This window comes from Pan paniscus, chromosome 19 (assembly GCF_029289425.2).
Source record: "Pan paniscus chromosome 19, NHGRI_mPanPan1-v2.0_pri, whole genome shotgun sequence".
Lineage (NCBI taxonomy): Eukaryota > Metazoa > Chordata > Mammalia > Primates > Hominidae > Pan > Pan paniscus.
Window position 1 is genome coordinate 96,894,317 of NC_073268.2, and position 12,663 is coordinate 96,906,979.

Below are 12,663 nucleotides of genomic sequence, written 5' to 3' on the forward strand. Positions count from 1 at the left end.
CCTCCATCGTAGCCACTCCTTGAGCAGCCTGTGCCAGCAGGGAGGAGAGGAGGGGGTGCAGCGTCTCGCCGGGAACCTGAGTCCACAGCCGAGGATGACTGACCCTCCCTCTTGTGTGACAACAGGATTCTGCAGGACAGGGAGATGAAACTGGAAAGAATTCAGTCCAAACAGTCGTCCAAGGGACCCTTGCTGCTACGAAAAGGTGGCTCCGAGAAGTTTTTACAAAGAACATGCTCACATATTCAGGTGCCTCATTCACATACGTCAAGGAAATTGAGGTAAGCATTTGGCCGAAGGCTTCTGGGTAGGGATGTGACTGATCGTGATTCCTCATGGCCTCAAATCATGGGGTACAGGCTGCTGGCCAGGGGCAGTTGTTGGCCTTCACCTGAGCCTCGGTTCTTCATCTACAAAATGGTGTTGCTCCTGTCTACCTGGCAGGGTGGCTCTGAGGCAGACAGATGCCGGGTGCAAAGTGCTGCTGCACTGCCTCGTGTCCCCTGGCCGGGCACAGTCCCTGTGGTGATGGAGGTGTGGAGGTGATGGTGATGGTTGGTGGTGGTGGTGGTGGTAGAGGTGATGGTGGTGAAGGTGATGGTGATGGTGGACGTAATGGAGGTGATGGTGGTGATGGTGGTCATGGAGGTGGTGGAGGTGATGGTGGTGGTGGAGGGGATGGTGATTGTGGTGGAGGTGATGGTGGTGATGGTGATGGTTGTGGAGGTGATGGTGGAGGTAATGGAGGTGATGGTGGTGGTGAAGGGGATGGTGGTGATGGAGGTGGTGGTGGTGGAGGTGACAATGGTGATACTGGTGGTGGAGGTACTGGAGGTGATGGTGGTGGTGAAGGTGATGGTGGAGGTAATGGAGGTGATGGTGGTGGTGGAGGTGATGGTGGAGGTACTGGAGGTGATGGTGGTGGTGAAGGTGATGGTGGAGGTAATGGAGGTGATGGTGGTGGTGGTGGAGGTACTGGGGGTGATGGTGGTGGTGGTGGTGGTGATGGTGGAGGTAATGGAGGTGATGGTGGTGGTGAAGGTGATGGTGGAGGTACTGGAGGTGATGGTGGTGGTGAAGGTGATGGTGGAGGTACTGGAGGTGATGGTGGAGGTAATGGAGGTGATGGTGGTGGTGAAGGTGATGGTGGAGGTAATGGAGGTGATGGTGGTGGTGAAGGTGATGGTGGAGGTACTGGAGGTGATGGTGGTGGTAAAGGTGATGGTGGAGGTACTGGAGGTGATGGTGGTGGTGAAGGTGATGGTGGAGGTAATGGAGGTGATGGTGGTGGTGAAGGTGATGGTGGAGGTACTGGGGTGATGGTGGTGGACGTGGTGGTGGAGGTAATGGAGGTGATGGTGGTGGTGGTGATGGTGGAGGTACTGGAGGTGATGGTGATGGTGGAGGTACTGGAGGTGATGGTCGTGGAGGTGATGGTGGAGGTAATGGAGGTGATGGTGGTGGTGGTGGAGGTACTGGAGGTGATGGTGGAGGTAATGGAGGTGATGGTGGTGGTGATGGTGGAGGTACTGGAGGTGATGGTGGTCGTGGAGGTGATGGTGGAGGTAATGGAAGTGGTGGTGGTGGTGGTGGTGGAGGTACTGGAGGTGATGGTGGTGGTGGTGGTGGTGGAGGTGACAGTGGTGATGCTGGTGGTGGAGGTGGTGGAGGTACTGGAGGTGATGGTGGTGGTGGAGGTGGTGGTGGAGGGTGGTGGTGGAGGTGATGATGGAGGTGATGGTGGTGGTGGTGGTGGTGATGGTGGTTGTGGTGGAGGTGGTGGTGGAGGTGATGGTGGTGATGGTGATGGTTGTGGAGCTGGTGGTGGAGGTGATGGTGGAGGTAATGGAGGTGATGGTGGTGGTGAAGGGGATGGTGGTGATGGAGGTGGTGGTGGTGGAGGTGACAGTGGTGATGCTGGTGGTGGAGGTACTGGAGGTCATAGTGGTGGTGGAGGTGATAGTGGTGAAGGTGATGGAGGTGGTGGAGGTTATGGAGATAATGGTGGTGGTGGAGGTGATAGATATTTGAACATGCCTGACCTAAGAAAAGTTCATTTTCATTTTTGGCTGGGCACTATGGCTGATGCCTGTAACCCCAACTCTTTAGGAAGCCTAGGTGGAAGGGTGGCTTGAACCCAGGAGGTCAGGGCTGCAGTGAGCTATGACTGTGCCACTGCACTCCAACCCAGGTGATGGAGCGAGACCCTGTCTCTTAAAATATTTTTTTTACAGTGCATTTTCATGTGTTTCAACTTCCTAGTGTCCCTGCCAAAAATATTTTAATCTGAATCAAATCATGGGGAAATTATGAGACAAATCAGGTCAAAAGACAGTTTACAAAACAGTTGGCCTGAACTTTTCAAAACTGTCAACATGTTAAAAGAAAAAAGAAAAAAATGACCAGGGAACTCTTCTAGAAAAGAGATGTGATAAGTAAATGCAGAAAAGAGACATGATAAGTAAGTACAGCGTGTGTCCCAGGAGGATCTAGGATCCAGTCAGGACAGGAGCTGGAGCACGAGGGGAACGGGGGTGGAGACCACTTCCTGGGGGCAGAGTGTCCTCCTCTCCACGTTGCACGTCCTGAGCGGGAAACCTGCACTAGAGTTGCACAGGGAAGGGCTAGGGTCTTAGGAGACCCTGCCCAGGTATGTAGTGGCAAGGTGCCATGATGCCTGCAACTTACTTTCCAACGGTTTGGGAGAGAAAATGCTCATTTATGCAGAGTCCGAAGAGGGAGCACAGAGGAGAGAGGAAGAGTGAAAGCAGCTGTGTGAAGCGTGAATAGCACAGGACTGGAGTTGAATGAATGTGGGTGGTGGTGTGCTATTCTTGCGACCTTTTTGAAAGTTCAAAAATTTTCAAAGTATAACATTAGAGATAAGTCCTTTCAGAATAGAAAGCCAGTTGTGCAGTAGGAGGACCAGTAGTGGCCCCTGGTTGGGTCTCTGATTCTAGAAAGCCAACCTGGGCTGCTGTGACCGGCCACTAGCATGGCTGACTGTTGATGAAGGCTGGGGAGAGCCCTGGTGTTCGCGGAGTCCCGCGCTCTCTGTATTGCCGTAATGCTCTGTCTTTCTCCTTTCATGGGAGTGTGCCGTGGCATTTAGTCGTGAGAGTGGGTGTGACCTGTGTGCGGGTTTTGCAGGTCTGGAGGCGGCTGGTGGAAATCCAATTCCCCGCGGAGCATGGCTGGAAGGAGTCGTTGCTGGGAGACATGGAATGGAGGCTCACAAAGGTACCAAAAGTTCGGGGGCAGTCTTTTCAGGGCGTGAAGGCAAGCTGGAGAACCCCAGACCATTAGCGACAGCCAAGAGATCTCAGCAGTGCCTCTCTGTGGGCAGGGATGGGGTGAATCACAGCTCCGTGTTTCTGTTTCTGATCCAGCCCTTATAGTCTGTCCCTAGAAGAGCGCTTCGGAGTCTTACTGAGAGGACAGAGAAGAACAAGGGCCCAGGATCTCACCATCATGGGGGTGCGGGATTTTTCCTGACCCCTTCGTTGGACTTGCGACAGGGATGCTGTGTTTACTTGGCCCGCCGTGCTCAACCCCTTGTGGGAGGGAGCACGTGAGTGAGTGTGGCATCTGGCCAGCTGCTTTGGGAGCTGGCAGGAGCAAGCTCCGTGCAGGCCCTGCAGCAGTGCCCAGATTGAGGTGCCTGCAACCCCCGAAGCTCTAGAGGGCATGTTACAGTGCTCTCTTAGCTCCGCCGTCTATGGACAGTGGTGTGTTATCAGCTCAGTGGGCCCCTTGCCTTGTTGCCTAGGGTGGCTGCCCTCTGCCAGGGCCAATGTGACAGCCTCTTTTAGGTACCCACACTCGGTGGGTCCCAAGCTCTTGTCCAGCATCCAAGAAGAATGAGGTCACCCGGACACTTGAAGGATGGTGAAGGTGGAGAATTTTATTAAGCAATGGAAATGGCTCTCCATGGAGAGGGGAGCTGGAGAGGGGATGGGTCAGGTGGGGAATCTTCCTCTGGTCCAGGTGTCTGGCTGGCTCTTCCCTGAAGTCAGGACGTCTTTCCGAAGTTAAACCATCTCTCCTTGGAAGTCCAGCCATCCCTCTGAAGTCAAGTCACCTGTTTCCAGTCAAGCTACTTCTCTCTCACTACCAAGTCTGGGGTCTTTATAGGCAACAAGATAGGGGGCAGGGTGGGCCCTAGGTAGTTTTGGAAAAAGCAACATTCTATTGGTAAAAAGACATTACTCCGAAAGAACCAGTGGGGAGAGAGTAGGCACACGGGGATAGAGGTTCTCACTTTGGGCCGTGGGTTTCAGGCTTTTCAGCTCGAAGGTGGCGTTTTGCCAGGGACCCGCCCCTGTCTGCGTAGGATTTCTCTGCCTCCTGCCTCCATCAATGGGGCCCCAGGCACAGGAGGGGCCAGGCCTGCCCATAGGCAGGAAGTCTAAGTGGCCTGTTGGTGACAGGAACCTCATGACACACAAGTGGAGAACACACAGACATGCCCCTCATGCTGAATTAAGGCCTGAGGCTCGAGGAAAAGTAGTTTTTATGTGATATGAGAGTTTTATATGTAACTTTTTTTTTTTCGAGACGGGGTCTCGCTCTATCGCCCAGGCTGGAGTGCAGTGGCGGGATCTCGGCTCACTGCAAACTCCGCCTCCCGGGTTCACGCCATTCTCCTGCCTCAGCCTCCCGAGTAGCTGGGACTACAGGTGCCCACCACCACGCCCAGCTATATTTTTGTATTTTTTGTAGAGACGAGGTTTCACCGTGTTAGCCAGGATGGTCTCGATCTCCTGACCTCGTGATCCACCCGCCTCAGCCTCCCAAAGTGCTGGGATTACAGGCGTGAGCCACCGCGCCTGGCCTATATGTAACTGTTAAATGGATCTTTAAAGGGAAAAGTCAGAAACAAGGAAAAATGACCTATTTCTCATAACTTACCTGTTTTTGCAAGCCAGGTGCTTTTTCTGCAGAGTGGAAAAAGAGACTCTTTTAAGTTTTAGCCTTTGGTCTACTGGTGGGGGGCAGAGAGGACATGCTTTGCGTGGGCCAGGAGAAGCTTAAAATTGGGGGAAACGGTAAAACAGTGGGAAAGTAAAAATGATGAAAGAATTTTCATCCCATAGAGCACTGGAGCGCTGCATCCGAAAGCTCTGAAACCACCCCCCTTTGATTTTTGCAGGAGGAACCCCTCTCCCAGATCACTGCCTACTGCAATAGTTGCTGGGACACCAAAGGCTTAGAGGACAGTGTGGCCAAGACCTTCGAGAAATGCATCATTGAAGCCGTGAGCTCAGCCTGCCAGGTGAACAATCTCTCCTCCCGGGAAACGGATTCGGGCTCACAGCTGTGTTCTGCCATGACCCAGCTAAGGGCTATGAAGCACCCGCTGGGTCTCAGCTCCTCCGCTAACTCAGAGATTGGGAAGTGGGCACCCTCCTCCCTCGCCAAGGGCAATGGCACTGAAATCTAGTTCTCTCCGGATTCCTCGGTGTGCTGCACAGTCCCTGCTGCTTGCACCATCCTGCATGTGTTCCATATGGAATCACGGCCGTGCGCGTGTGGCACAAGTCACACAGGCTTGCAGGCCGTTCCTCAGACGGCCCTGTCATCACTGTGGCTGCTGGTTTGATTGATTGTTAACACTTGCTCAGTAGGTGTGCGGGAAGAGACTCCAAAGGTTGACAGAACATTTATGGAAGCAAAATGTGTGAAATGGAAAATTGTATCAATTTATTTAGCTCTTTTCGGCAAAGGGGAAGAGATTGTGCCCCCCTGTCTCCCAGGAACAGTCTCGCAGGCAATGCCACACGAGGAAGCTCCCTGCTGGCCACGGCTGCCCTGCTCACATTTCCTAATTGGACACTTAACCCCTGCACAAGCACAGCCTTGCGGCCACAGGGGAAGTCCAGAAACATTGAGGTCATTGAATTCCGGGGACCAAGGGGTTCTAATTTTTTAAGTGACTGATACCTTTGATAAGGTTTTCCTTTCCCTTTTTCGTTAACTCTTTGTTGAGATATTGTTCGTATGCCATACGGTACATCCGTCAAAAGTTCCAGTTCAGCAGGTTTTGGGGTAGTCACAGATATGTACAGTCATCACCACAGTTAATGACAGAGCATTTTCATCACTTCAAAGAGAAACCCGGCCCCTTTAGCCATCCTCCTCCTCCCCTCTAGTCACCCACTCCCCTCTGCAGGCATAAACAATTGCTGAACATAAACAACTGCTTCTGTGGCTTTCTCTGTTCTGACTGTCATATGAATGGAATCATATCATATGTGGCCTTTTGGGTATGGCTTATTTCACTGAGCATAATGTTTTTTTGTTGTTGTTGTTGGTGGTGGTTGTTTGTTGTTTTTGAGACAGAGTTTCACTCTTTTTGCCCAGGCTGGAGTGCAATGGTGCGATCCTGGCTCACCGCAACCGCTGCCTCCCGGGTTCAAGTGATTCTCCTGCCTCAGCCTCCCAAGTGCTGGAATTACAGCTACTTTTTGTTTAAAGAGTCTTTTAATTGTTTAAAGAACAATGTGCCGCCATACTTGGTTCCTTTTGTATTTTTAGAAGAGACAGGGTTTCTCCATGTTGGTCAGGCTGGTCTCGAACTCCCGACCTCAGGTGATCCACCCACCTTGGCCTCCCGAAGTGCCGAGATTACAGGTGTGAGCCACCGCGCCCGGCCGAGCATAATGTTTTAAAAGACCGCTCAGGCTGGACACGGTTGCTCACGCCTGTAATCACGGCACTTTGGGAGCCCAGGAGTTCAAGACAAGCCTGGGTAACAGAGTAAGACCCTGTCTCTATAAAAACTAAAAAATAAACAAAAAAAATTAGCCAGGCATGGCCGGGCACACCTGTGGTCCCAGCTACTTGGGAGGCTGAGGTGGGAGGCTCCCTTGGGCCCAGAAGGTCAAGGCAGCAGTGAGCCATGATCACACCACTGCGCTTCAACCTGGGGGACAGAGCAAGACCCTGTCTCAAAAAGCAATAACAACAAAAGTCCATCCATATTGTAGCATGTGTCAGTTTACGTTAAGTATTCCTTACCCAAAATGCTTGAGACCAGAAGTGTTTTGGATTTCAGATGTTTTCAAATTTTTGAATATTTGCATTTACATAATGAGATGTCTTCCAGATGGGACCCAGAGTCTAACCACAAAATTCACTTGTTTCATATACATCTTATACACATAGCCTGAAGGTAATTTTATACAATATTTTTAACAATTTTGTGCATGAGACAAAGTTTGTGTTAAGTATTTGTATGTTGAATTTTTCACTTGTGGCATCATTATACTCAAAAAGTTTGGATTTTGTAGTATTTTGGATTTTGGGATTAGGAATTTCATTTTTTTCCATGGCCAAATATTCCCCGTTTATCCATGTGTCCATTGACGGCCATCTGTGTTGCTTCTTCGGCTATTATAAATCTGCTGATACAAACATTAGTGTACATATTTATGTGTGGGTGTATGTCTTCATTTCTCCTGGGTGTATACCTCGATGTAGAATTGCTGAATCATATGGTAACTCCATGTTTAATTGTTTAAAGAACTGTTGGGCCGAGTCCCACAGCAGCTGAACCATTTTCAATCCCTCCAGCAGCATAGGAGGCTTCCAGGTTCTCCACATCCTCACTAACATGTGTTATCTAACTTTTTGATTCTAGCCATCCTGGTGGGTATGAAGTGGTATCTCCTTGTGGTTTTCGTTTGTTTTTTGAGATGGAGTCTTGCCCTGTCACCCAGGCTGGAGTGCAGTGGCGTGATCTTGGCTCACTGCGACACCTCCACCTCCTGGGTTCAAGCAATTCTCCTGCCTCAGTCTCTCGAGTAGCTGGGACTACAGGCATGTGCCACCATGCCCAGCTAATTTTTGTATTTTTGGTAGAGACGGGGTTTTGCCGTGTGGGCCATGATGGTCTCCATCTCTTGACCTCATGATCCACATGCCTCGGCCTCCCAAAGTGCTGGGATTACAGGCGTGAGCCACTGTGCCCGGCCTCATTGTGGTTTTTAACTACATTTCTCTGATAACTAATGATATCAAGCGTCTTTTCATATGCTTATTGGATTTGTCTGTATCTTCTTTGGAGAAATGTTTATTGAGATATTTTGCCCCTCATCCCCCCCCCCCTTTTTTTTTTTTTTTGAGAAAAGGTCTCGCTTTGTCACCCAGGCTGGAATACAATGGCACGATCGCAGCTCACTACAGCCTCAACCTCCTGGGCTGAAGTGGTCCTCCCACTTTAGCCTCCCGAGTAGCAGGGACTACAGGCATGTGCCACCATGTTCAGCTAATTAAAAAAAAAATTTCTGTGGGCCGGGCATGGTGGCTCATGCCTGTAGACCATCCTGGCTAACACGGTGACACCCTGTCTCTACTAAAAATACAAAAAATTAGCTGGGCATGGTGGCATGCGCCTGTAGTCCCAGCTGCTTGGGAGGCTGAGGCCAGAGAATCACTTGAACCCATGAGGTGGAGGTTGCAGTGAGCTGAGATTGTGCCACTGCACTCGGCCTGGGCGACAGAGCGAGACTCTGTCTCAAAAAAAAAAATTTTTTTTTCGTAGAGACAGGGTCTTGAGATGTTGCCCAGGCTGGTCTTGAACTCCTGGACTCACATGAACCTCCCTCCTTGGCCTTCCAAAGTGTTGGGATTGAAGGCATGAGCCACCGCACCTGGCCTCTTTTGCTCATTTTTAAATTGGGTTGTCTTTTTATTATAGAGTTGGGAGTCTTTATTCTATATACAAGTCACTTGTCAGATATATGATTGCAAGTATTTTCTCCCATTCTATGTGTTGTTTTTTCACATTCTTATTGGTTTCTTTTGAAGCACAGAAGTCTTTAATTTTGAAGAAGTTAGCATATCTGTTTTTTCTTTTGTTGCTTGTACTTTTGGTGTCAAAGAATCCTTTGCCAAATCCTAGGTGATGAAGATTTACTCCTATGTTTATTTATCTCTAAATGTTTTATAGTTTTAGCTCTTACATGTAGGCCTTTGATCCATTTTGAGTTCCTTTTTATATATGGTGTATATGGTGTGAGGTAAGGGTTCTGTTTCATTCTCTTGCATGTGGACATCCAGTTGTCCCAGCATTTGTTGAAAGGACTCTACGTTCCCCGTTGAGTGATGTTGGCACTCTTGTCAAAAATCTGTTGACGATACATATATGGATTTATTTCTAGATTTTCAATTCTATGTGGTGATCTACTTGGCTATCCTTGTGTCAGTACCACACTGTTTGGACTACCATTGCTTTCTAGTAAGTTTTGAAATTGGGATGTGTGAGTCCTCCTACTTTGTTCTTATTTTTCAAGATTGTTTTGGCTATTTTGGGTCCCTTGCAATTTCATAAGAATTTTAGAATCAGTATGTCAGTTTCCACTGACAAGGAAGTCAGCTGGGATTCTGGTAGGGCTGGTATTCAATGTATAGATCAGTTTGGAGAGCATTGCCATCTTAACAAGGTTAAGTTGGATTTCTTTCATTCAATTAGATTTTTTTTTTTTCCCTGTTAGACAGAGTCTCACCCTGTTGCCCAAGCTGGAGTGCCCAAGTAGCTGGGACTACAGATGTCCACCACCATGCCTGGCTAATTTTTGTATTTTTAGTAGTTTCACCATATTGGTCAGGGTGGTCTCGAACTCCTGACCTCAGATGATCAACCCGCCTTGGCCTCCCAGAGTCCTGGGATTACAGGCATGAGCCACCATTCCTGGCCAATTTCTTTTAACAATGTTTTGTATTTTTCATAGTTTAAATTTTGCACTTCTTTTGTTAAATTTCTAAGTACTTTTTTTTGGGGGGGGAGGTGCTATTGTAATTGGAATTGTTTTCTGAATTCTGTTTCCAGATTGTTCCTTGCTGGTGTCTAGACACACAGTGCTCCATGCGTCTTGTATCCTGCAACATTGCTGAGCTCATTTGGTAGCTCAAATTGTGTGTGCATGTGTGTGTGTGTGCATGAGAGAGAGAATTAAATTTTCTGTACATAAGATCATATCATCTGTGAATAGAGTTTCACTTCTTCCAATCTGGATGCCTTTTATTTCTTTCTGTTGCATAACTGCCCTGGCTAGAACCTCCAGTACAATGTTGAATGAAAGTGTTGAAAGTGGACATCTTCATCTTGTTCTGATCTTAAGAGAAGGTTTCAGTCTTTTGCCACCAGGTGTGATGTCAGCGTGAGCTTTTCATAGATGCCCTTTATCAGTTTGTGGAAGTTCCTTTTTGTTCCTCATTTGTTGAATGCTTTTTTTTCTTTAATCATAGAAGAGAGTTGGATTTTGTCAAATGCTTTTCCCGTATCTACTGAAATGATCATGTGATATTTTCCTAATGTTATTAACTGATATTTGATGTTAAATCAACCTTTCATCCCTGAGATAAATTACACTTGATCGTGGTGTATAGTTCCTTTAACATGTGGCTGGATAAGGTTTTCTTTTATCCTTTTAAATGTCAGAAAGTATCTATTATAAATTAACCTTGTGGTTTTTACTAATTACTGAAATGTTTTACAGAAACTTTGAACCTAAGGAAGAAAAATATTGTTTCTCGGAGGAGAATTAAAAAGAGAATTAAAATGTATATGTTGTTTGTAGGCAGCTTTTTAAAAGAATTACGGTTTAGGAACATAAAATATATGCTATATTAACGGTTTATTCATTTTTGGTATTTTTCATGATATGAAAGTCCAAAAAAAAAAATGTAGAAACTGGCAGCCAGAAGGAAGGAGGGTGACTGGTTATGTTGGTGTGTGTTTGTGTGTGTGTCTTCACATCTCTGGTGCTGGACACTTAAGGAGGCAGTATACAAGGAAATGAAAATTTTCGAAGAAATGTAAAGTGTTTTACTATTTTGCTCTTTTTGTGGCCTTAAAAAACAAGTTACAGTAGATTTCAGAAATGCTATCGAGTAGGTAATTTGCTTTTGTTATTTCAAAACAAACTAATGAAAAACTTCTAAATGTCCCTCTTTTATTAATTTTCTTGTAGTCTCAGACCAGTATCCTTCAGGGGTTCTCTTACTCTGATTTGCGGAAATTTGGCATCGTCTTGTCTGCTGTGATCACTAAGTCCTGGCCTAGGACCGCGGACAACTTCGATGACATTTTAAAGCATCTGCTCACGTTGGCAGATGTCAAGCACGTCTTCAGATTGTGTGGTATGTTTGCGGGAGTGCTGGGAACATCAGCTCAGGCAAGGTGGTGTCTTCCTGACTCTGGGAAAGGTGGGAGGCAGAAGATTTGACATGATGATACTGAATTGGGATGGGCTGATGTTTGACAAAGGCTGCAGTTTGGACAGAGAGACCCTGGAAGGCTCAGAGTGTCTTGCGTTGTAAATAATAACTAATGCTAACAGCCACTATTCATTGAATGCTTGCTGTACCCTAGCGACTGTGCTGGGTCGCAAGGGAAGTGCCCTTGAAACAACCCTTCTGAAAGTCCCCTTTAAGGCCCCCAGTTTTCAGATCAGGAAACAAATGGAGAAGGCAATGTGACTTACCTAAGGTCTCAAAGATTATAAGTAGTAAAAACTAAAATCCAGACCCAGGTATGTCTTATTTGGAGATCAATATAGAATGTCCAAGCCAACATTGATGACCTCAACAGAAAGTGAAGTACTGTGCTGTCTGATTTCCCACCCAGCCCCCCGCGCCCCAAGTGTTTTGTGGTCAAGGAGGGAGAGAGAGAGACATTCCATCCTAAAAACGTTAGAGTCCAGTTGGCGTGCGAGACCTTAGATTCATATCTTTCAGTGAGAAGGCGCTGGATGTGGAACAGCCAAAATCAATGCTGAGCTTCCTACACATCAGGGAAGCTGTGGGGATCAAATAACTGAATTAATATGGGAGTGCACAAGTAAAAGCTACTCTCTTGAAAAGATCATTTTTGTGTTATTTGTATTTTTTATTTATTTATTTATTTTGGAGATGGAGTCTCGCTCTCTTACCCAGGCTGGAGTGCAGTGCTGTGATCTCAGCTCACTGCAACCTCTGCCTCCCGGGTTCAAGCGATTCTCCTGCCTCAGCCTCCCAAGTAGCTGGGATTACAGATGTGAGCCACTGTGCCCGGCAGTTTATTTAATTTTAAAACAAGGTCTTCTCTGTTGCGCAAGTTAGCATGTAGTAGAGTGATGCCATCATCGCTCACCGTAAGCGCTGACCTCCCGGGCTCACGTGATCCTCCTGCCTCAGCCTCCCAAGTGGCTGGCACTCCAGGCGTGCACCACCATGCCCAGCCTGTTTATAAGTTGGATAGAATTTTTTAGAGCACTTTTATGTGTACAGAAAAATTGAGCAGAAAGTACAGAGAGTTGTCATCTATCTCTGCCACCATCACACAGGCAGTACCCTGTTAGTAACATGCAGCATTAGTGTGGTGCTTTTGTTACAGCTCAGAAGCCAATATTGATAACACTGTTATTAACTAAAGTCCATAGTTTACAGTAGCGTTCGTTCCTGGTGTTGTCCATTCTCTGAGGTATGGATAAACCATGGCCTGTGTCCACCATTCCAGTATCGTGCAGAATAGTTTCGCTGCCCTACAAAATCCCATGCTCCACCCCTCCCATTTCCTTTAGTCTTTTCCAGAATGTCCTATGGTTGGAATCTTATAGGATGTCGCCTTTAGACTGGCTTCCTTCACTTAGTAATACGTATTTATGTTTCCTCCATGTC

General features: G+C 47.5%; 1 protein-coding gene across 7 annotated transcripts in view; it reads left to right on the forward strand.

Annotated features, from left to right (window-relative positions):
* RNF213 (ring finger protein 213) overlaps positions 1 to 12,663 on the forward strand; it is a 136,064-nt gene that overhangs the window by 54,280 nt on the left and 69,121 nt on the right. For all 7 annotated transcript variants that reach the window (XM_063599454.1, XM_008956539.5, XM_008956536.5 and 4 more), the window contains 4 exons: positions 126 to 281; positions 3,151 to 3,240; positions 5,153 to 5,275; positions 10,977 to 11,145. In XM_063599454.1, the coding sequence (XP_063455524.1) occupies positions 126 to 281; positions 3,151 to 3,240; positions 5,153 to 5,275; positions 10,977 to 11,145 (538 nt within the window). The remainder of the gene's footprint in view (positions 1 to 125; positions 282 to 3,150; positions 3,241 to 5,152; positions 5,276 to 10,976; positions 11,146 to 12,663) is intronic.